Raw genomic sequence first — 24428 nt, 5'->3', positions numbered from 1 at the left:
AGCCTTGGGTCAACAACAATCTTGTAATACTATTATGTCATAGCTATGCTAAACTGTAACGTTAGCTGCTACTAGGTCTCACTCAAAGCTTCTTGTTATTAGCCAGCTAGGCTAATAACTACAACCACACTCACAGCTTCTTGTTATTAGCCAGCTAATAACTACAACCAAATCCACAAAGACTGTAATTTAGACAAAAGATTAGTCATCATAAAATTGTTATTGGTGTCAGTAAAACAGCTCGATTGTGGTCTCAGCCTTGATAACTTGCGCAAGTAGTAGTGATACACAACTATGCTGCACGATTAAGTCGTTTTTCGAAAAGAAAAGCTGCAATTTCAACATGTTCAAGCATCCAGAATTATAGCCACGTTAATAACGTTTGTAAGAAACCAAACCGTTTGTAAATCCGTCAAGATTTCAGCGAGATAAGAGTATTTGTGTTCGTGCAGATCACTCACCTTACATCAGGTACCACAGAGCCCGCAAGAAAGCTTGACTGTGACAAGATGGCTGCCGGTGATGACGTTAGAGACTCCACCGTAAGACATCTAGCCTTTATATATATCTATGGTTACAGTTACCACAGACAGACAGACTGACTGACTGACTGACTTTATTGATCCCCAAGGGGAAATTCAAGGTCCCAGTAGCTTAAAGACATACACAACATAAACACGATGATAAAATAACAAATCCACATGAATAATATGGAAAAGAAAAGATACTAAATAAAAAATCCACATGAATGTACTAAGGGATGTATAAGCATGAGACACTTGCAGTGACAGGGCAGGGACTGACCCTGTGATTCAGTCTGCATGGTACGGTGCTCTATGAGAGGGGGTGTCATGGTGGTAGTGCAAACAAGTCCAATAGTGCAAGAATAAAGTCTAGAGACCAGCATTAAATATGGACAATATAAGAGAATAATGTACATAGTAATATAAAAAACTATAGCAGTGCAAGGATAAAGTAAAAAAAAAAAGACAGCATTAAAGCAGCCATATTATGCTCATTTTCATGTTCATAATTGTATTTTAAGGTTGTACCAGAATAGGTTTACATGGTTTAATTTTCAAAAAACACCATATTTGTGTTGTACTGCAGTGCTCTCTCTCACTGCTGCAGATCCTCTTTTCAGCTGGTCTCTGTTTTAGCTACAGAGTGAGACCTCTTTTCTTCTTCTTCTTCTGTACTATCTTTGATTGCACTGCACATGCCCAGTAGCTCAGATGTAGATCATGTCAGCTAGCTAGCTCCATAGACAGTAAAAGAAAGGCTGTTTCTACAACTTCGGTCAGTTACAAGGCAGGATTAGCTGGGAGACTTCTAAATGAAGGCGCACATGTATGTAGTTCTTTTGTAGATTATGATGAACTTGTGTGTGTTGTAGCAGTGCTTTGCTATTGAGAACGAGGTAGCATGCTAGCGTTAGCATGCTAGCGTTAGCCATAGCGTTAGCATGCTAATGCTACGAGCTAATGGTTGCAGTTAGCCTGCTCGTTTCGGCTTGTGACGTCACAAGCCGTGCCGATTTTGAACAGCTCACCCAGAGACTGAAGGCAGGACACATTCAGAAACCGTATCTCACTCTAAACAGCATGGGTGGATTTTTTTCAAAGTTTGTATGTGTGTGGAAGCACCAGAGACACAACATAACACCCCAAATCCCAGAAAAAGTGATTTTTTCATAATATGGGCACTTTAAATATATAGACAGTAGGATAGACACATATTCAATCAGTATTTGGTGTAATCCTGGACTCTACCCTCTCTTTCCATACTCGCATCAAATCCATCACCAAATCAGCCTTTTTCCATCTCAAAAACATCTCCAGACCGTGGCAGAAACCCTAATTCATGCTTTTATTACCTCCTGTTTGGACTACTGCAATGGAGTCCTGTCTGGGGGTCCCCAGCAAAACCCTAGACAGGCTCCAGTATGTCCAAAACTCTACCTTACCCATGCCAAGACCTGGCAGAACATCACCCCAACCCTCTTCCACCTTCACTGGCTCGCAATTAAGTCCTGCATCACATATCAAATCCTCCTTCTCAACTACAAATCACTCCATGCCCTGGCCCCACAGTACCTCTCCGACCTCCTCCATCCATACACCCCACCCCGAAACCTGCGGTCCTCAGACGCTGGCCTGCTCTCCATTCCCCACACCAGACTCTGTACCTTTGGAGACAGAGCCTTTAGTGATGCAGCCCCATCCCTCTGGAACACCCTCCCTGCAGATATCCAAAATGCTACATCCCTGGACATATTTAAAAAAACTCTTGAAACACGACCTGTTCACCACAGCCTACAACCTCTAATTCTGTAAAGTGTCCTTAGGTTTCTTGAAAGGCGCTATATAAATAAAATTATTATTATTAATACTGCAGTGTGAAAAGCCTTATCTGAACTTGAACTTTGGCATTTAAAGGATCAGCACTAGAAATGATTCACCAAATGTAAATGTTAGTGTCTTTAGCACATGTTTTTAATCACAACCCACCAAGGCATTTATATCTGTGTTTTCTGGTCCAAAATAGTTAGACAGAAACATGTGAGACAGTGAGGTTTAAATTTGTTATACATGAAAAACAGTGGCCAATTTGACTTGGAGTCTGTCCTGTCAGACGATGACTCTTGTTCTGCATTATACTGATCTTTCTGAGAGCAAAGTCAGGATGAGTGGAGACCCCATGAGGTGATTTCTTTATTTATTTTTTATTCGGCACTCTCTGATAACAAATGATCAAAGCTCTTTTTACATTTCGAGTTTCCAGCTTTCAACCAATGACAAATTGCTCATCCTTTCTAGTGTATTGACACAAGAGTAGTTGTTTTTTTCTCTGCATTCATGAGATTTCCTCTCCTATGTTTGTCAGTACCCTGGCCACCTTTATCCACTCCTCCTCTGTCCTCCTCTGCAGCCTTCACTGTCAACTCCCCTCCTGTCAAGCCAGAGCAGGCTGTGGCCGAGGTGGTTAATCACTGTGGCAGAGGATCATTTATGGGCGAAGATTACTGTCTTTACTCCCCCATGTTACAGTTTAAGATGACAGAGGACTCTGCAGAAGGGTAAGTCATTCACTTGTATTTTACAATGTACAGAAAATGTTTGCATTTTCACATATTGGTGCTTTATTTGGATGAAAAAATGTGTTTCTTTAGCTTGAAAACGCCATAGTTTCCTTGTCATGGCCTGTGATTAGATACTTTTGTGTCTGGTTTTGCCTCTCCATCTGTCTCTGTTTCACATTGCTAGCAGGCAGCTCAAGGCACTGTCTGGCGTACTGTTGGCTGTGGAGTTCTCCCAGGAGAGAGAGAGAGAGAGAGAGATTAGTGCAGCTTCCACTGTACTCACAGGCAGAAAAGAAAAAAAGATGAGAGCGTTGGCCCCAGGTGCAGAGGAGAAATCTCCTCATAATAGAGAGCGGAGATTAGAGAATTACTGATTTCAGCCTTATTAACAGGCATTTCAAATAGGGAGAGGGGAAGTAGAAGGGGAACTCCCTTTTCAAATAAAAGACTCATATATATCATATATATATATATATATATATATATATATATATATAGTCCAAAACCAAAGATACTCCATTTATTATAATAAAGGACTAAGACAACCAGTAAATATTTACACTTTACACTTGAGAAGTTGGAACCACGAACGATTAATCAATTATTATATAATATTATATATTATATATATTATATAAAATAGTTGCTAAATAATCTTCTGTCGATCGACTAAAAGATTAATCGACTAATTGTTTCAGCTCTAGAGCAGACCCTTCTGATCAGTCTACCATGCAGTGAGAAAGTAACATCAACAAACTGCAATGCAGACTTGATGGTGACTGTGATTGATGAGGCAAATCTCAAGCAAGTTTCAAGAATCTGCTCAGAGATTTCCATACCATTCAGAAATGAATGAAAACCAATGGCTGCCTGGAACAGCAATGACAATGCATCCAAAAATCTAAAACTGCAAAGAATGCATTTGAAAAAGGTCAACAAAATGTAAAATATACATGATTCATTGTAAGTACTTGGCAATCAACCTTTTTCTTTCCAGGAAAAGAGAAACCACAGCTGACAGTCAGCTGTGAGTGAGCAGCTTCAGGCAGCTGCTTTCAATGCCTTGCGGCGCTGCGTCTCATTCCAAGCAAAGACAAAAGAAGAAGCTGACTGCTCAGTTTTGATCTAATTTTCTCTTCTCTCTTCAGGCAAAATAATAGCAAGCAGACTTAAGTCAACCCTCTGAATACAGTTTTTTGTACTCTCAGCAGCTTTTTGTTGTCATAAATTACAGTCAAATTATTTCAGGTGTCACCAAGTTGTTTCCTTGCTTTTACGGTAGATACATATTCAACCAAAAAAAGCCACACGTAGACTTGACACGTAGACTGGACCAAACATATAGTACATCTTCCACACAAGGATGGGATCAATGATATGCTGCACCCAATGTATGTTGAATAACCCCGTCGTCTCTGAATAAACCTGTCATTTTGGAATGTATTTTCATGTTGCTGGAAGCCAACACGATTGTTGTCTGACCCCAGTAGGGGAGTGGGCGGTGCGATGTGTGTATCAGACACTGGATTCAAACATACCTGTCAGTTACTCAACTCCCAATCATAACATCAAGCCCGCAAAACCCCCCGTCCTCACCCTCCACCTCGCAACTCACAGCGGAAGGAATTCGCCGGTTGATTGCGAGTGCTGGCAGAGCGTGTTGCAGCAGGCGAGGACAGGGGTTGTTGTTGGAGTGAATTCATTTGTACAGTAGCTGCTCTCTGTCTGTGTGATGGTGACGGCCTGCTGCCTCGTCCCTCTGAGGCAAACCCCCGGTGAAATGAAAGGCTGAGCTGATTCACCTCTCATCCTCCCTGTCCTCCTATAATCACATACTGTACATAGGCTGTGGAATCATTGTGCAGAAGTATAATTAACCATCATTTTAGTCCATGTTTACGTCTCCCCTCGTTATCACTGGAATTAACTTCTTCCTAGCACCACTCATTGTTTGGGAATGTCCTTACAGCTGTTAACTAAGTTCTGGCATCTTGTTTTGTGGCGTGTGGTGAGCAGCGGGTGCTACCCTCATGTGTTGTCAGAAAGCAGTAATGTGTGAGCCAATGAAATACCAAGAATTCATGAATAAGAGCAATGCCAAGAATGTGCACTTACCCAAATATTTGCCAAGTTCCAAATCGTTTTTTTTTTTAATTTATTTTTTAGATCAGATATTTTCACACAATTAACAAATGTGCTAGTTCATACTTTGGGTTTCTGTTAAGTTGTGAATGGGAACGTTGCTCTTGTGGTGTTTGATATGTGGTTTGATCGTCAGAGGTTGTAAAGTTCAGTATTTTATTAGCTTCTCAACTTCAATTCCAAATAATTCATGCACACTATACTAGTAGCCAAATCGGAATGATTGGACAACATAAGAAAACAATTTCATTTGTCTTTGAATTACACCTGCATTTATAAAAGTAATAGTTCTCATTGGATGTTATAGAAGCAGTTGGATGTATGATTCTTATTAATTCCACAAAAAGTGTGATTTAAGTCCATGCCGGGTGGAGGGGAGGGGGGTTGTTTCATTAGGATGTGTGCACCATTTTGCATGAAAAATATGGACTTTGGGCATCTTGGACTATTTTAATGGATACAATTTGAATTTGACATCAGATTAAATAAAACCCCGGGATTTTGACACCTTTACTATTTTGTGCTCCTACACATCAAAGTGCTCAAAAATGAAAACCTCATCAGCCTTGGCTTCATCGTGGATCTCGTCACCTGCTGAGCAATAAACATCTATGTCTCATCTGATACGGTTGTTACATTTGATTCTCTATAACTATCCCATTTGTTCTCGTTTGCCCTGAAAAGTTGCTTGTTATTATAGCTGATATTTTTAGGTAGCTATTGGTTGCCATGTTCTGAAAAACATGAACATAAGATGGAGAACAAAATCTGGTAATACTTTACTTGAAGGTATCTACATAAGAGTGACATGACACTGTCATGAACACATGACACTGTCATGAAACATGAACCCTAACTCTAACCCTAACTCTAACCCTAACTTGTCATGACAAAAACCGAATGACACTTACTAAAAGAAGCGTTATGTCATAAACGTATATGACTTGTTTATAATGTTTATGACACGTTCATGACAGTGTCTCTTATGTAGATACCTTCAAGTGTAACCAAAAATCTTAATTTGAAATGAATGTATTTATGTGTCCAGTTAAATTATGATATCACCTCCAGAACTTATAGCTCTATGTTTGCTTATTGCTCATCTATGAAAAAATGTTTCATAAACATTTAAAGGAGCAGTTAGTTTGTGACAAAAATACGTGAATTTGAGTTTACACCATAGCAACCTCTGAAACCATCTGAATAGTGGGAACATTAAGGCCATTATCTTTGCACCCGCAACAACTCTGTGATGAGTTGATCAGCTCTTGGGATAGACAGAGTGAGACTGCAGAGAGAAGTGATAATGCAGAACATCTGCCCAATGGTCCGTGGTATGCAGGGAATCCGAAGGGGAGTCAGAAAGCAGCAGAGATATTGAGTCAGACTGTGGTATTGCTGGAATGTTTTCTAATGATGTTTACTTTTTGCAATGTACTCGCCTGTGTTCCACAGCCGGGGACGGTTCATGTTACACAAGAATGCTGCGTGCAACAGCATAAAAAACACTGAAATAGATTTTACACATACTATCCTTAGATGTAAATGCAGCATGATGTGAATCGGCGTTGAAGGAGCTGATAAAAAGTAATGCATTTCCATACTGTAGATGTACTTTACCCCTGTCAGTCTTTGCTGCCTTAATAGACTCATGCTTGTTCTGTGCAGCAATAACACGTTGCGTTGCTGGCAGGCAAAGGTGCGACTATACAGCCACATGTTTCAGCAACACAGCTGGCTCCATTCTTTTCCCCTCACTTTAATCTCACTATGCCATGTGAAGACCACAGGCACTTCAGATCCTCTGCCCCGTCTTGACAGCCGTGTTGATACCGCTGATAAGGGGAAGAGGGAGAGAAGAGACAGCAAGTGAAATGACAGCGCAGAATGTGTTTCTCCTTATACACTGTAAAACATTCTCACAGGCCATAAACCATTCAATGGTTGGATGCAGTGACGGACTAGCCGTCTGGAATTTGGGCAAATGCCAGAAGGGCCACCTCCCTATGGAGCCCTGTGGGCCACTACTGATAATTTGTCTTTGGTTAATTTTGATGTTATTTATTGCATACAGCCACAAATATTCAAGATTGTACTGCGGTGGGGTGCGTGGAAAGATTCACTCCAAGCTAGCTATTGACAAAAATAGGGCCGTGTGTTGCACATGCCAGGGCCGTTTTTTGATCCCAGTCCGTCACTGGTCAGATGTATAGTAACTTAAAGGGTAACTATTTATTTTTGAACCCATGTTTTTTGTGTCTAAATGATGGGAACAACAATCTTTGAAATTAGTCCAGTATTAACCCTAGTGTTGTCTTCCTGTCGACCTTGTTGTCCTTCCGGGTCAACATTTTAAATGTTTTTTGTTTCTTTCCCCTACGTTTTGGTCGCTTTCTTCGATGTTTTTGATTCTTTTTTATAAAGTTTTTGTCACTTTTTTCAATACGTTTTTTTATTCTTTTTTATTTTATTCATGGTCAATAAACCTAATGTATGTGGCATTATACCTAATTTTTTTGCAGAAACTATGAATTATTTTGAGTAATTGTTAAGATCAGAGGATGTTGAGTGGATCACAGACTGTTTATGTCAAAGTTTAGTCAGGATGCTGTTTTGAAACCATTTTTTTTCAAATGCTATAAAATGTAATAAAACAATGAATGAAAATAATCATTCATTTTACTTGCGAAGATCGCCATTCAACATACACCAATGTTGTTTTGGGGCAATTTGGTTGAAAGAAACCCATATTTCTGATATAAAAAAAAACTTTGAAAACATGTCAAATTTGACCCGAGGCAAACACGAGGGTTAAGCAAGACTACTGCAGTCAGCAGTAGTGAAACATGCTGCAATGTAATGTTAATGAGCAATTGCGCAACTTCAATTCTAAGTGTCTAACAACATTACAGAAAGGATCCCTACAGATGTCGACCTTTTTGTTAGAGAGTAAGATCTTTTTTGTTTAACATGAAACATGTCTGCCTCTGGCCGGGGACAGTCTCCTGAATGGATCTCATCTCCACACACCTGCAAACCCTGGGTTATCAGCGTCACACAAACACACCCCCTCATGTCACGTGTCAGCACTCCCTATCAACTATCTACTCAAAAGACCTCTTGTAACACCGGTCACAGTGTTCTTGCTCATCACTGAACCAATTTCAAAGATTGTTGTTGACATAAGTCACTTAGACATCAATGGGTGGGAAAATAGGGTTGAAAAATACCGAAATTACCCTGGAAAGTGTAAATCTCTAGAGCAGAACGTGAAACCGATTTCTTTTGTTATTAACTGTTTGTATTTTCTGTTTTCTTTGGGTAGTTAAACAACTACTCCAAGGGCCCTATCTTGCACCCGGCGCAGCTCAGCGCAAAGCCCGACGCAAAGCCCGACGCAAGTATCTTTGCTAGTTTAAGACCAACGCAGTTGTCAGTTTCCCGTCCAGCGCTCGCGTCGTTTAAATAGCAAATGCACCTGCGCCCATCTGTGGCCCATGGGCGTGCTGGTCTTACAGGGATGTGTGTTCAGGTGCATTCTGGGCGTATTGGTATCTTGAGGCAGCGGGAAGTGATCGCATCATTGAAAAAACTAAATCCTGGTCTAAAGTCAATAACGCAGCATTTCATTGTTATTTTAACAGAGCATTAGTAAAATGCTTCTAGGCTCGTGCACAGCAGCACACAAACATGCGAAAGATTACAAATAAAAATATTACGGTGCAAATCCTCCATCATAATAGGAATGCTCCAAGGTCCAAACGCGCCTGGCTTTTAAAGGGAATGGGAGATGATCTCTGATTGGTTTATTTCATGTTACGCCCAAAACACACTTATGATTAATGAAGACACTAAGTACAACCCTTCTGAACCATGCGCCCGGCGCACGGACCCTTTTTTCCGCCGTCAAACTAGTAAAAGTGGATTTGGACACGCCCTAAACGCACCTGCGCCATGCGCATCACGCCGTGCACTTAGATCGTTAAAAAAGGGCCCCAAGGATTAATATTGCGCTTTCATGATGTTGTGGGTTTCGTCAGAGAAAGATATCAAAAATGAGTGGCCAAAATGGTTGCACCAGAGGCAGATATATCATAACTTTTATTTTGTTATATAGTCTCCAAAAATGTTCCTCATATTTCCCATAATGCACATCGACAGCGTATTTTTGTTAGACCCTCTCTTCCTGGCAAAGCCTCATGTCTTTTAAATTAATCTCAAACAGATATTTTCACTGCAGGTTCTAATAATGTATTTTAAAGTAAATATTACTGACGCATACTGTGTTCAGATCCAACACAATTAGATTAGAGAGTAAAAGATAAACATTAAACAAGATATTTGTGAGAAGTTCATGTTCAGTCAGTGTATGTTAATGTAACTAGTGTAGTTGATTTGAAGCACCGAGATGTATGATGAATATTTTTTACAGTGTATCAGATGGCTGTGAGTACTCCGGATTGAAATATCTTGCACGAGCTTGAGTCAGAATGTTACTTGTGTCAAACTGTCATATTTTCCGAAGTCTAAAGCGCGAACAGAGCAGTAGATATTCACAAACAGAACCAAATTGTTTCATAGATTCAAATGTTATATTAAAAAGTATATATTTCCAGCCAGGTTTGAGATGAATAATTCATTGAAAAAGTATTTTGTACCCTCAGGTGTTACAATTCTTTAGTGAACGGGTCATGAACTCTGTCAATTTCCATCTGTTAAACTGTTCTAGTTGAAGTGAATGGGGAACAGATTGAGAAATGACTCTGTAAATCAGCCAAAAAGTAATATCCTCAGATTTGCTTCTTTCTGGAGCTGTTGGCACTGAGCTTCTCTGCCTGCTGAGGATCTGTGTCTGGGCCTTGGTATGTCTGCCATCTCTGGCAGTTTGCCTTAGCAACCTGGCCACCCACCCCCCCACCCCCCAGTCCTGTCTTGACATAGTTGTTATAGCATTGATCTGCAGCAGGAGGCCTTGTCTTGTTTCCATTTGATTTAACACAACTACAGTTACATTTAGCATTGATACTGAGGAGATGTACGCTTTCATTTCAACCACTAGAATAAAAAATAAAAACAGAAAACACAATATGTCACTTTGAGGACTTGTGATGTATTGTACTTGTATCTGTACATGAGACTCATGTCAATTTCATTTATATAGCTATTTATGAACGGCTTTAATATCTGTACAACATACGACACCCTCTTTGCTTAGACCTTCAATTCAGATAATGAAAATTTGACTTTGTCCAATACTTTGATTTATGACTAACTACCTGCAAAACGTATGACATTCTTATCAACCTCAGCTGTACTTTGAGGTGAGTGCTAGTAAACAAATGTTAGCATGCAAACACAGAGTCTGACAGTCTGGAGCACAGAGACAGAGCTTGGTGTTTGGTCATCGTAAAGTGACTTAATTTAAATACACAGAGACCTTGTTCTCTTTTACTTCCTCCCTGCTGCTCTCCATCCCATGTGGAAGCAAAGTCAGTGTTTTCCTTGCATTGACACAACCAAGGGTGTTATTTCTTTCTAATGTCCACTGGAACCCTGGGCAGACAGGGCCTCCCAGGTTAGCTTGTGAGAACATCCAGCTGTGTTTGAGCAGAACTGTTCTCACTCCCGCTGGCCTTCGACTGGTCATCTGCACAGCTTAGATACATCCGGCAGAGAAAAGGCTGCTATTCATGAAGTTTTTTACTGTAATAGCCAACACAAGGGACAGACACATTTCCTTTCTGTTCCTGTGTTTCACTCTTTCTGTCTCTCTTCCGCTCCATTTCTTTCACCTATACCCTAATGGGTAACACTTTATTTGAAGGGGTGTTCATAAGACTGACATGACACTGTCATTATTATGACATGACATCTGTCATGAACATGAAGGAGTCATTTTGAGTGTTTATGACTGTTGTCATTAAGTGTCATTCGGTAAATTATGACACTTCTAATGCAAAGTTAGCATTGTCCGAGATGTCTTCGTCATGACAACTTGACTTTAAAGGTGCTCTAAGGGATGTTGGGTGATGTCACTTCTTGTTGACGTTCATTGTCAAACAAAACGGAGGCTAGCTCGCCCCTCCCGCCTCCTCATCCCATCCCCTCCCTTCCTTGACTAACCCCCCAACCCCCACCCTCAAATCCTTCTTGTCGGTTATTGGCTGGAACACTGTTTGTTATGTTTGGTGGTGCAGGTTAGCGCATTTTGTTTTTGTTGCCGTTTGTGGAGCCTGGGCTGTCTACAGAGACCACGTTTTTTTACAGTGTGTTCAGGGGACAGGCAGACAGCAGCAAGTGAGGAGATGTTTTTTACAGTGTGTTCAGGGGACAGGCAGCTAGCAGATAGTGAGGAGATGTTTTTTTACAGTGTGTTCAGGGGACAGACAGCTAGCAGATAGTGAGGAGATGTTTTTTACAGTGTGTTCAGGGGACAGGCAGCTAGCGGATTAGGGCTGAACGATTTTTGAAAATAATCTAATTGCGATTTTTTTCCCAAACATTGTGATTGCGATTCGATATTCGATTATTTTTTTAAGCTCTTTGTCTTCTGTATTATTCAACAAAGACAAACAATAATAACAACTATAATCATTTTATAGTATGAACAACACAAAATTACACACTAGACAGTTAAATAAGTAAAAATATAGTATATATATATATATATATATATATATATATATATATATATACACACACACACACACACACACACACACACACACACAAACACAACAGTGTATTTTTTTTTACAGTGGACAGAGAGGATCTACCTCCAGCCCCTCCCCCTCGTGAAGTTGCGTGATGCCGTGTGCACTTGTTCAGAGAGGCTATCGTTACGTTAGCTAGTTGCTGGTGTTCTTGCCGTGGGATTAACTGTACTAATAAAACTGTTGAAACCCCGCGGCCACGCTGCTGTGAAAGCTCCCCGAACGTCATTTATCAGTCTGATTGTTACCCCTCTCAGTGGCAGCTCCTCCACTCATATCTTTATAACGGAGCTAGCTAACCGCTAACCGAAGCTAACCGAAGCTAACCGCTAATCAGAGCTAATCGTTGCCTACCGAGCTTTGAGTTCTGTGTGCCTGTATTCATTAACTGCATGTATTCGAGCCCGAATAAAACCCTTCATTTTATTAAAATGGCTGTAAAAGTTTTAAACTACAACTCAGAGTTGTTTGAATGACAGAAATCTGCTCAAGGTACGACATAGCGTTAGCGTGCTAAGTTGATGCTTTCTCTGCGGAGTGCAGACTGATTTGCTCTCGCGTGTCGTGACCAAATCGCAGCCTTTGCGATTAGGAAATCGCATTTTAACATATCGCGATATTATCGCAAATGCAATTAATCGTTCAGCCCTATAGCGGATAGTGAGGAGATGTTTTTTACAGTGTGTTCAGGGGACAGGCAGCTAGCGGATATGTAGGAGATGTTTTTTACAGTGTGTTCAGGTGACAGGCAGCTAGCAGATAGTGAGAGATGTTTGCTGTATGTGACAAAAAATGTTGTAGCCTAAAAAACGCGTGACATCGCTTAGAGCACCTTTAATGAAGACAACAATCTCTGTGTTATGACAACTTGACATTAAGCAATACAGTACAACCTGTCCATGTCTTTGTAATGACAACTTGACATTAACCTAGACAACATAACATAAATACGTCATGACAGGCCCAGTTATCAAACTTTAATAAACTATTTATCTTTATGTGTTAACATTACATTAAAATGTCATTAAGAGGTTGGTTTTTACATTGGCTGTCATGAGAGCATTATAATTGTCATGAATATTTTTCCTTGACCTAAAATGTTACCTTTTTCAGACAGAGTAAACAAGCCCAGAGCACATTTTCTGCAAGTTGCTCCATAGTCAAGTTGTGCACACATTTTATGTGTGTACACAACCTAGGCAAGAAAATTATTTTAAGAAGATGTCTTTTGGTTTAAACTTTGTTTAGATAAATAAATAAATAAACATTTTATGTGTGTACACAACCTAGGCAAGAAAATTATTTTAAGAAGATGTCTTTTGGTTTAAACTTTGTTTAGATAAATAAATAAATAAACTGATGAAAAGGAGTTTTTTCAGGGACGATTGTTATATAAGCCAAACCTCTTGTTTGCCTCCTGTTACCTTTCCATATAACTATTCAGACAATAGTGGAAATGTAAACACAGATTTCCAACAAGGACATCAGGAATGTCACTCACTCTGAACAAAAGATCCGGCAACAAACACACGTTTGCACACACAGGCCTACCTTATCCAACCGGTCAAACATTGGATTTATTGCAATTGCATGACTGCCGTGTCAAGCATAGCTCTTTGAGCATTCCAGAATATTTCTACCTTTTGTAATTCATTACTTGTATCTAAATTTTGATTGGCAAAATACTCTAGTATCTGAAGATTGTTAGTATATAACGTTAGAAGTCAGTACAGTCTGAAGAAAAACAAGGTCTCATTATGGGGATCTCCATTTATGTTTTCAGAGCATATGGCAGAGCCTGGGGATGACTTTTACCAAAAAACTAGAGGAAGCTTTGAATTATTACTGAGAGAGAATGACAGCCATGGGCAAAATATTTTATGAATGAGAGAAGTAAGTCAGCCCCAGGCCAGAGGTCAAACTGAGTCCAAGTGTTGATTTGTGGCCGTGGCTTTACACCTCTCTCCTGGTGAAGAGACTGAATGAACGAGTGAATAAACAAATTCATGTTTTATACCCAGCACCGCCCAAGAGGAAATTGTTTTGCAAGATCATTTATCATTCATGTCGGTCGGATAGAAATTGCTTGCAGCTTCTGTACGACTGGTCATAAATGACAGGCAAAACACTGAAAAAAAAGTAAATATTACAAGGATATCAAAGGATCAATTTGAGATAAAGATATTTAACTTAATTATTTGGATATTCCCTGATTGTTCAAGTACATTTTTGCTTTTTTTTAAGACACAGAATGGGAATCAACTATCAATAGTGAGTGATTTGCCCTAACATACCATTCAACATCCTGTCAGTTTATAATATATAATGTGACACTGCAACTTGGCTCATTTTCTAAATATAGTCATATAAAAACTTGAGGAAACATGCTTTTGGTTTCAGTTCAGCATCAAATCCTCTCGTGGTGATATCATCTTCTATATTTAATATGCTCCAGTAAATCATGGTGCTTCCCAGCTTTCCCCTTTGACTTGAAAGCATTCCTCGGCCCGGTGTTTTGAAGCCATGGGTCAGGGCTGCAGTTCATCTTGCTCCTGCACAGCTTGGGCTGGTGAAGTCAGCCATTCCTTACAGCCTGTTTGTGAGAGCTGGAAAGAAACCCTTTACACCTTGTTCTTTTACAGTGCCAACCACTGCTGCTCCCTCCACCTCCCATCCACTCTCTCCCTCCCTCTTTTCTCCCTCCACCCTCTGCCTCCTTTCTCTTCCTCTTTCCATCTCCCAACGAGTACACACTCCCTGCTCTTACGCATATTCTGAATGGTTTAGTCACTGCTAACCGAACCCTCCTGCAGCCCCCTAGGGAAACACAAGAGGAAGGGGGTGGTGGTTGTGATGACAAGCTTGCCACTTAGCAGAATAGGCCTATGGGGACGTAAGTGTGGGCAACCCTCTCTGCTCTTACATGGACAAGCCTCACTGCCACTGTTTTGCCATGCTCTCGGTGACACTGTTTGGGCAACACAGACAGCTTTTTTCCACCCAACAGGTGAGTCTTATTTTTTCTGTTTCCCTTTGAATCTCACTGGTGTCTGGTTATGATGAAGAAACAAATGACAACTATTAATTTCTTCTCTTTGCTAATCCTCCTTGGCTGAGTTGAGAAAGTTATACTATAGGTTGTTTCTGCATGAGAAGACTTGTTCGGGACATTTCTGTTGAAAATCTTCCAACACTGGATTTTTTTTTTTTTCACTCTTCTAAATAAGTTGTGGTCTTGGCTTGCCAGTCAACACTTCCAGTTCATTTTCTCTTCTCTGTGACTTCTTCCCTCCAGTTAAATCTGCACTGCATTCATTTGAGAATAATGAGAGCCTCTTTGCAAAGTGTTTTTTAAAAGAGGGGTTTCTTGGAAGGAACCCTAATCTCGTGTACACTCCCTTTACATTCACCGTGTGGGGACAGGAAAAATCAAAGGCAGCCCTTTGGTCACAAAGAAGGTCATATGAATAACTGTATGCTTTTAATACACCTACAGAGATAGCATGGATCACTGTAGCAATTGAAATGATTAAGTTGGAAAAGATAGCTTTTAAACTGCGAGAGAATGAGATGGAATATGCTGAAACATGGGCACCCGTGAAAGCATTCCTAAAGTCAATATAGAAGAAAAAATTATTAGAAAAAATAAATGGAAATTTGATGGAAATTGGAAAATGGCAAATACAATTGTAACTGATTTTGTATGAGGGGTGCACAGGTAGGGGTGTGGTTTTATTAGCTATTTTGAATGTCATGTATGTATGTGATATATGGTAAAATAAAAAAAATAAAAACATGTAGGGACAGGTTTTACGGGAGGTACCACACAGCATTTAATTTACTTATTATTTATACTGTATTCATACTGTGTGGCAGACTTTCCAGTTTTCCACTACCCTGCCAGATTTATAAAAAAATTATCTTTAGAGTTAGATTGTGTCCTTGTCTGAGGTTGCTTTATCTGCTTGTGTCCTAAAAGCCAAATAGTGTGTTTGTGTGTGTGTGTGTGTGTGTGTGTGTGTGTGTGGGTGGTTGTTTGTCAAGTGTCTCAAGGCCATGGTAAAGGTCCTGCCAACTGCAGCTTTCTCACAGTAACAGCAGAGACACGTTACTATTATGTAAATCAGTTTAAATTTTAACTTTCTGTAGCTGTGTTATGCATTTCACAAAAATACACTGAAACAACTGATTGTTTTCCAGAATAATCATATATAAAAGTGTTGTTGCTGTTTAAACATGAGGGAGGAAACATGTCGACTGGACTCAGCAGGTCTTGTGTAGGTTATGTTTGTTTTGGAAGTTTCTTGGTTCAGTTGCACTGTTATCCGGTCTTTAAATGTCCTCTGAGGAAAGTCTTAGTGGCTTGAACAAGATCATAATCATCTGTAGCAGCACAATAATGCAATTGTTTGCTTTTCCGTGTGCACTTTGGATGTCTCGGACCTGTCCAAGGTGTGTTTTGAAGAAGGACTTAATGAAGGGGTGAGTGGGATGTTAACCATAGTCGACCCGGGACATCGTCTGCCCTGATGAATGGTGTAGCGCGTAGTAAATCACCGACTGGGACAGAGCAGTCAGATTCCTCCGTGCAGTGATGTCACCATGATCGTGTGTGAAACAGATCCAGACTTGAACAGCCCAGCCTGAGCCAGATGTTGAATTTCACAGCAAACTTCTCGCTGGATGGCACGCAGTCAGAGCTGTTCAGAGCTGAATGTAGAAGCTCTACCTTAAACTCTGGTAGTACACTGAGACTCATTACAGGACACACAGACATATGGAAACAATCTAAGAAGTATGTATAGTCCATGCTGTGGTGCCTTTATTGTCTTTGGAAATAATCTCCATCTCTCTGGGCTCGTCAGATGTGTTACATTCCATTCACATATTTTCATTTCTGTTTATTTCAGGTCGTCTGCTGTGTGGTTTGACTGAACATCTTGGATTTAAAATGGCCATCCGATACATCAAGCACAAGTACCTCTGGATTTATGTTTTGAATTATGAGAAACTGTAGAATAAAACAATAATGGAGATTCCACCCGTGGTGAATTTGGAGGGATGTGAGTCTTGGACAGCTTCAGGATTGCAAAAAGTAGCCTTCTCAAGACAAGAGTTGACCTCAGAAAGCTCTGCTCTCTCCGCTAACGGCTCAGCAGACCACAGAGGAGAAAATTGTCTCCCTGAAGCCCAAAGCTCGCTGTTGGAGCCAGATGAGGACATACACAAGCTGAAGAAGAGTTTTGTTTGTGTCAGTCATAAAAACATTGAATTTGCAGAAGTTGTGTATGCACAGGAGCGTGAACAGTCAGTCATTCCCAGTGAAGCACCCCCGCAGCCAAGTCCGCTGGCCTCAGCTCAGCTTCATGATGCAGGTATTTTGACCACTTTACCTAGGTCAAATGACTGCTGCTGTTCACTTCCTGTTCCTGTTGCAGAAGGCCACTCAGACCAGGTGGTTTATAATCATGCTGGTCAGACAGTAGATTTGAAAACAGACTTCAGGAGGTTAGAGCCAATCTCAAATGGCCATGTCTTTCTGCCTCCAGAGGACCCGTGTCCCATCCTCAATGGGGACTCCACTCCTACCCTCACTGTCCCTGTGACTGTCCCTGTTTCCGACCGGAGAGTCCTGGATCTCCCACGCATTGTGAAGCACAAACCGAGCTCCATCACCTTCTCCCACTTCACCTGTCCCTCCGGAGCCGACGGCCACGCTTTTGTCAATGAGAGTTCTGACGATGGACAGTCTTCACTGGAGGAGGAGGAGGAGGATGATCATGATGATGAAGATGGTGATGATGATGATGTGTTCCCAGAGTTGCCTCAGAGTAGAGAGTATCTTGTCAACCACAGACAAATGAGCAAAGGCGAATTGAAGACGAGAGGCGCTGTGAGTGCCCAAGCAGAAATCGTTCCCGCGGCCACAGACTGGGGTTATGAAGCAGAGGAGGACACCAGCAGTAAGGAGGTACGCTGTTGTTGATTTCAAGTCATCCACTATTATTCACTGTTGCCCTTTGCATTGTAGAATTAATCACGTATTGATTCATGTCGAGATTTATTTATAATCATTTTATTTATTGTTTTATAATGTATTATTTTAATCCAATCTGTTTATTAATTTTTCAACAATGATGTAGACAAAACAATGAACAGTGCAAAGTTGGTCCAAACAGGGTATCATGCAAATGTTAAAGCAAAGACAGAGCACTATTAAGACAATACAAACACTACAAACAAGAGACAAAGAAAAAATAGGCTGTGGGCTGGTCTGCTGCCTGTCATGTCATATCAGTAAGTACATCACTCCGGGATATTTGAAAAATGCACGTCTCGAATGAATTGAAAGAAAGAGGTCCCATATTTTATTGAATTTTCTCAGTGAGCCAGTTAGTATACATCTAATTCTTTCCAATTTGACAAACCCAAGAACTTCCCTTATCTAGTGGGTATGCAGAGGTGGTGCCGGAGATTTCCACTGTAATAAGATCAAACGTCTGGCGAGTAGAGTGAATAACTTATACAACTACAAATACGCACATGGGAAACGTCCATATAGCACATGTGCCCGTATGTCACTTTATTACATGCAAAATGTTGTTTCGCATGAGATAAATTATTTCACATGAGATTTTTGTTCCTTACAAAAAGTGAATGTGAAGGCTTATGTATATTTTCTCATGTGATGTCTTACATTTCACAAATGAAATACCTTAAAGCCGTGTCCGAAAATCTTGTGTGCATGGAAATGTATCACTGTTAAATATGCAAATTGTGTTTCAGATGTAATAAATCCACATGAGCGTTTTAAGGGGAATTAAAATAAAACATTTTAGACAGTAAAATTAAAATCAAGACAAGTAGGCTAATACAGTTGCAGCAACTGTTTGGTGATGGATACGCCCAAATACCCCAAATACAAGTAGAATATAAATCAGTCAAAGACAATTAAAACCCTGTGTATAGAAATCTAGAAAACATTGTGATCTAAAAGAAAATGGACTTGAAGTAGCATTATTTAGCTTCGTTTGGTCTGTTCAAGGAAATGACCCCAGTGGGAGAGTCCATATTTGCCAGCTCCCCAGCAGCTGACATCATTACACTGTAAGATAATACATAGTTGGTTTAAGTGTGTAGGAGTACACTGACCTCACATTTGTACTGGACAAATGCCGATCCAGAAGGAATGCAAACAGCTTCTGCTTTCTCTCCACTCCCTCAACAGGCAGCGGTGTTTTGACAGAACCCAAAGCGGGCCGTATTAGCACTGAACTTAGACTTCCATTACTGAAGCGCTCTCTTTATCTTTAACGGGTCAAGGCACATGTCAGTCTCTTTTTCACACAACCTTTACCCTGACCTCAGTTGTAACCGTCCTGTAACTTCTCATCCCTGCTTGTTATTGCCCTTTTTAAAGCCTCATATGAACATTCATAAATATGTTCAAATCTGTTAGATATGTGTTCAGTTACTGGAGGGAGCATATCCAATGACTGCTTAACTGTCCTCCTTTTCTTAAACAGTCAATAATAGCGCACATGTAAACAGGGCAGAGTAAATGGCTGGTGGGGATTAGCTTCTCTGTGTGTTCAGTAAGATGTTGAGGTAATGCCAGCTTTAAGTGCAGAATGACACTCTGCTTTGAATGAGTTGTTTTGGAGAAGAGTTGAAGAAATGCAGGGAATCCAGGGAGCCTGTTGTTCATATTATCATAGGGCAGCAGGTTAATGCTTCTCACACCACAAGCTCTGTTATCGTATGGGGGGGCTGTGATGTTGACATCGCTGTAGGGCGCTCTACAATTTCAACAGGCTGGGAAGAAAAATTTATTGAAAATAAGAGTGAAAACAAGCTATTTTTCTCAACTACATATCACTTTATATACACATATATACACACACACACACACACACACACAAGCCAATCATTGCATGAAAAATTCAACCGAACTGAAATGGTCATGCACTTAATTAGATCTTAAATGATTTTTTTTCTTAAACAACCTTTAAAACTAATGCTTAGAAAGAGTCAAAAGCTAAACAAGAGCCCAATACCTATATTCATCTTGAAAATTAGTCTTATTTGTATAAGAAAAACACTTGAACTGCATCCCAATAACCCCACACTGTTTATAAAACTTTATATAAAGACAAAATAATGACAGCATAAAGACCAACATTCATTATTTATGCATGGATACGTTTTTATTGTAATTAGAACAACAAGTATTGGCATGATAGTACCTGATATACAACTCTGTCAAAAATTAAGAAATAACCTGACTGCAGAATGCCCCAACTGGAGTCAGTATTGATTGAACTTCATGTTTTATTATAGTTGTTGATACATTGTAAACATACATCTGTGTTTGAATTTTTTATAAAAGATATTCAAGTGTTAGTGTAGGTAGAAAGGATTATTACTGGAATAGCACATGGATGCAGTTATTCACATGAACCATATGAGGGCACTGTATGCATAGTGTTTGCACTGTGTGCCATCTCATGACTCCCCCCTGCTTGCATCATAGCTCAGCTGTGACTAAATGCCCCTAAAATACACATTTCTTTACCTATCCTTCCTACTCTACAGACATGGCAGTGGCTGTGTTCAGTTGCTGTTTTGCATCGCAGGATATTAAGAGTGTAATTTATTCCTCCAAGTAGCCAGGTAGCCATTGCCCTTTCGCATGACCGACTGCTACCTCCATGGTGATCTGTGGCACTCTCTGTGGGTGGCACAGACTAGGCACCGAGCCCAGAGCTCGCACACTTAACTCCTCATTTCCATGTCAAAGCCACTGTGTTCGGGTTAACAATGTGGCCAATTTACGCTGATAAAGTTATAGTCAGCTCACATTTTGTTGTCCCCAGAAGATAACATTAATGAATTTAGCTAACGGATTGACTCATACCAGCTCAGTTGCCATGGTGTGAGGACTTCACACAATTGCCGGGGCCGGATCGAGGGGAAAGGCACGAAGAGATGAATTAAGGGTAGTGTCTCACTTGAGCGTCAAGCCCTCTGTGGAATGTGTCTCATTCTAAGTAGAAGTGCCCACATACCTAAACAGCACCTAGTGGGGATGTCACTGAAAAGAGACAGCGTGAATGTGTTCCAGATTTGGCTTGAGCATGTGCCAGAATAGGGCATCTGTTTCTTGCATTTGTGTTTGTCTGACTCCAGGGGTCAATTAGGAGTCCAGCTCGCAAGATCTTCAGCTTCTTTCATTTTCTTTTCTCATACAAAATACATTAATTTGGCTTAGAATATTAGGGTTGGTGCTTGCCATCAGAACAGCTTAATTCCAGATCTTTAAGTCAATACATAATATCCATAGACTCACTTTCAAACAGTTAGGCCAGTCCCTGTCTTGTTATTTGTTGGAGGAATGTACACCCACCGATGTGTAGACAGGAGGATTTGTGTGCAACTCACATGTGATTTTTTTTTTTTTTTTTTTATAAATTTCTTCTCATTCCTTTGAATCTGGTGCTTATTAACTAATTGTACAAACATTTTGGTCACATTGATCTCAGGATGATAAAAAGAAACTACAGCTATGAATATGTTATATGTTCCTGGTCACAGGTCGATTTGTAAATTATTAGTGTTATAACCAACCATACCACCATCCATTTTGTCACACCTTAAAATATAAAAAGAAGTCCTCAAATCACACAAATGTCCACACTGCTGACAACTTTAAGTCTCTTATTCTATAAATAGCAACAGGAATATCTTGTCTTTAAACTGTGAGGACACTGATGCTCCCTGGAGAATATCTTGGAAAGATGGAAAAAGAAACTGAAGTGTGTTGGAGGGTTTTCTGGGAATCAATGTTAACTTCTTTGAACTAGTATCCTATTATTAGGCTTACATGGAGGGGAAAGTTTGAGCAAAGGTTCATTTACATTATTCTTGTCACACTTATTATTACAGCGGTAGCTGTAGAGTGCGAGTGGAGTGGATGTTCACAATTCGTCATAGATCAGTCTTAAGTACAAAAGTATGTGAAGGTTTTTCTATTTGTTAAAGAGACAGTTCAGCCTAAATGGTGGCACTTGGCTTGTTGAGCTGCAAGAGCCAAAAAAAAAAAAACATTCGAAAGACTCGACAGGCAGCAATGTATCTTTCCAAAGATTATGACCTGATAATCCAAAGACCTGGTTGTGTGCAGTTTCATGTTGGAACTATTAGATGTTCAGGTGAGCTAGCAGTATCGGTTAGCATCTTCACAAGCTAGCAATGTCAGGCCACGAGCCTCTCGTCCATGAGTACGGTTCCTTCTCCGTGGTGATATGGTTGGCGGGTGTAGTTCGTAGGAAAGAAAATAGAAAATAGTTCCTACAGGTCATAATTTCTGAAATAGACATTGCTGTTGAGTTTTTCACTACACTACAAGCCGAGTGCCATCTAGTTCCATTATGTTGGAGGGAAGGCAGTCATCTCTACAGCCAAGATCTCCAACACTGGGTAACTCACAATCTAGATTGATAGACGATAGGAAAAATATGTTTTGTTAATTTTGGGGTGAACTGTCCATTTAAGCAGACACGGAGGATTGAGCTGTCTAAACATACTGAGCCCATGTCAAACCTTTGATATTCCTTGGTCAGCACCACGCTTGCAGGGCCGACATAGCAGAGAAGGGAAGCTTTATTTTTTCCTCTTGGTGACCCCAGGGGACCCCTCAGGCCTCACAGGTCAGCAGGGAATTGGCCAGATTTAGGTCATTCCTAAGGGATTGAGTGGAAAAAGGCCCTTTCTCCCAGTGCTGGGTCAGTCAGCTGACACTGGGTGGTCAGCAGGGTAAATGGACCGTCTAGTGTCTGGTCCCTTAATTCCTCATAATTTAGGGAGAATGCAACATAGAATGTCAAGTGTCAGGTTTGTCAGTGCCTAAGTTTGTAACGTGTCAGATGTACTGCTTGATGGAGAATGATTTGCAGCTTGTGGGAAGCTTGTCACAACTGTAGAAAGGCATACTATTACTGACATATGCCAAATGATGACGTATTTACAGAGACGTATGAAACCAAACTCTCAATTTCTTGAACTGAATAGTATTTTTTTGACAGTTACAGGACGTAAACACTCTATGGATTTCACAGTAATTACAAACACTCTCAAAATATGCCACATGCTGGCCTGTCCTCATTTGGACTCCACTTTCTCTTTTCTATTTTTAGTCAACCCACAGTGAATCAATTAAAATACTAAAACAAGTGTCAAGTTTCAAAAGTATATCAAAGCCCTTCTGACAGGAACCACACCCCCCTGTCCAAGACACAGTGGGGGTTTCCCATGAGAAAATTCATTGACCAGTCCCTTCAATGAAATGATTGTGCATTGAGATACTTGATGTTATAAATGGAATAATGGCTTGATTTAGAAATGACCGGCAGTACCCAGGGCTCAGTCACAGTATTTAGTTTTAATTCCAGAAAAGGAATTTTAACTGTCTGTGTACGCAGTTTTTAAATTAGGGTGGAGTCAATGAACATCAAAGGACCATTGACTGTAGAAACACATAGACATACAGCTATCTGTAATGTCATCCATAGGTTTCTGAGGAGACATGTTGAAGCCTGGAGTTGGGTTAATCACATAAAATCTCAATTTGAACAATGTAATGAAGCCAGGGTAAAATGCAGTGGAATGATCAAGCACTATGACTCTCTTGAGAGAACTGGGGGGTTTCCCCAATTACATTTTTAAATATTTAGATAATTTACTTTACTGGATGGTTATTGTTGAGGATCAGAAATAATGTAGAATTTGTCTTCTGATGCAAAATTCAGTTTTGTGCAAAGATACTGATTCCATCTAATAGTTGCTGCTGGCACCCGCAACTACTGGCTGGTGTATAAACAGATAATAAAAGACAATATAGTAAAACATAAAATAACATGTCTTCATAGCAGAAGCTGTTGGCTATTAGTGTGCAATAATAAACACTTAAAAAATATCCTTATAGCTGCATACAACTACATTATAGTGTGTTATAAATAGGGGTGGGACAAAATATAGATACAGCAATATAACGTTGTCCTTCGTGCGATACGATAATCGATATTTGAATGAATAAAATAAGGGCAAGTGCAGAATGAATGGAGGTCTATGGAGCTATACCCCTCAAAATCCACTTTTCTCAGGATATCATTTTTTGTCTAGTAATTTGAATGTTGCATTTGAAAGGGGAGGCTAAGAAAATACACACTGCTGGGTGTTAGATTTTTTTAAAGTCGCTTTTTTGTTCTAAAAAGCTTTTTAAAATGTCAATGACATCATACACATCGTATGGCCAGAGATACTGCTTTACGGCCAGCTCTGAGTCACTTCCTTTTTTCTCTTGAGATATCGACAACACAGCTGACAGGTTAGACTCTCCCTGTTAATACAACACCGCTAACAGGTTAGACTCTCCCTGTCAATACACGTGCTAGAAAGAGGTTTGCTAATGTTTTAGACCACACCGAAATATT

At 40.2% G+C, this 24428-nt stretch overlaps 1 protein-coding gene across 4 annotated transcripts in view; it reads left to right on the top strand.

Moving 5' to 3' along the window:
• Positions 1-2920: 2920 nt before the first annotated feature.
• stard13b (StAR-related lipid transfer (START) domain containing 13b) overlaps positions 2921-24428 on the top strand; it is a 90068-nt gene continuing 68560 nt past the window's right edge. The window contains exons 1-3 of one of the 4 annotated variants that reach the window (XM_036001190.1): positions 14692-14944; positions 16848-17312; positions 17487-17908. In XM_036001190.1, coding sequence (XP_035857083.1) covers positions 16967-17312; positions 17487-17908 — 768 coding nt within the window. In that variant the 5' untranslated portion in view covers positions 14692-14944; positions 16848-16966. Of the gene's footprint in view, positions 3080-14689; positions 14945-16847; positions 17909-24428 lie in introns of those variants that run through there. The other 3 variants (XM_031297401.2, XM_031297400.2, XM_031297402.2) reach the window with 3 other exon arrangements.

Source organism: Sander lucioperca, chromosome 5 (genome assembly GCF_008315115.2).
Source record: "Sander lucioperca isolate FBNREF2018 chromosome 5, SLUC_FBN_1.2, whole genome shotgun sequence".
Classification (NCBI taxonomy): domain Eukaryota; kingdom Metazoa; phylum Chordata; class Actinopteri; order Perciformes; family Percidae; genus Sander; species Sander lucioperca.
The sequence above is the reverse complement of the archived record's forward strand: the minus strand, read 5'-3'. Positions and strand labels throughout refer to the sequence as shown.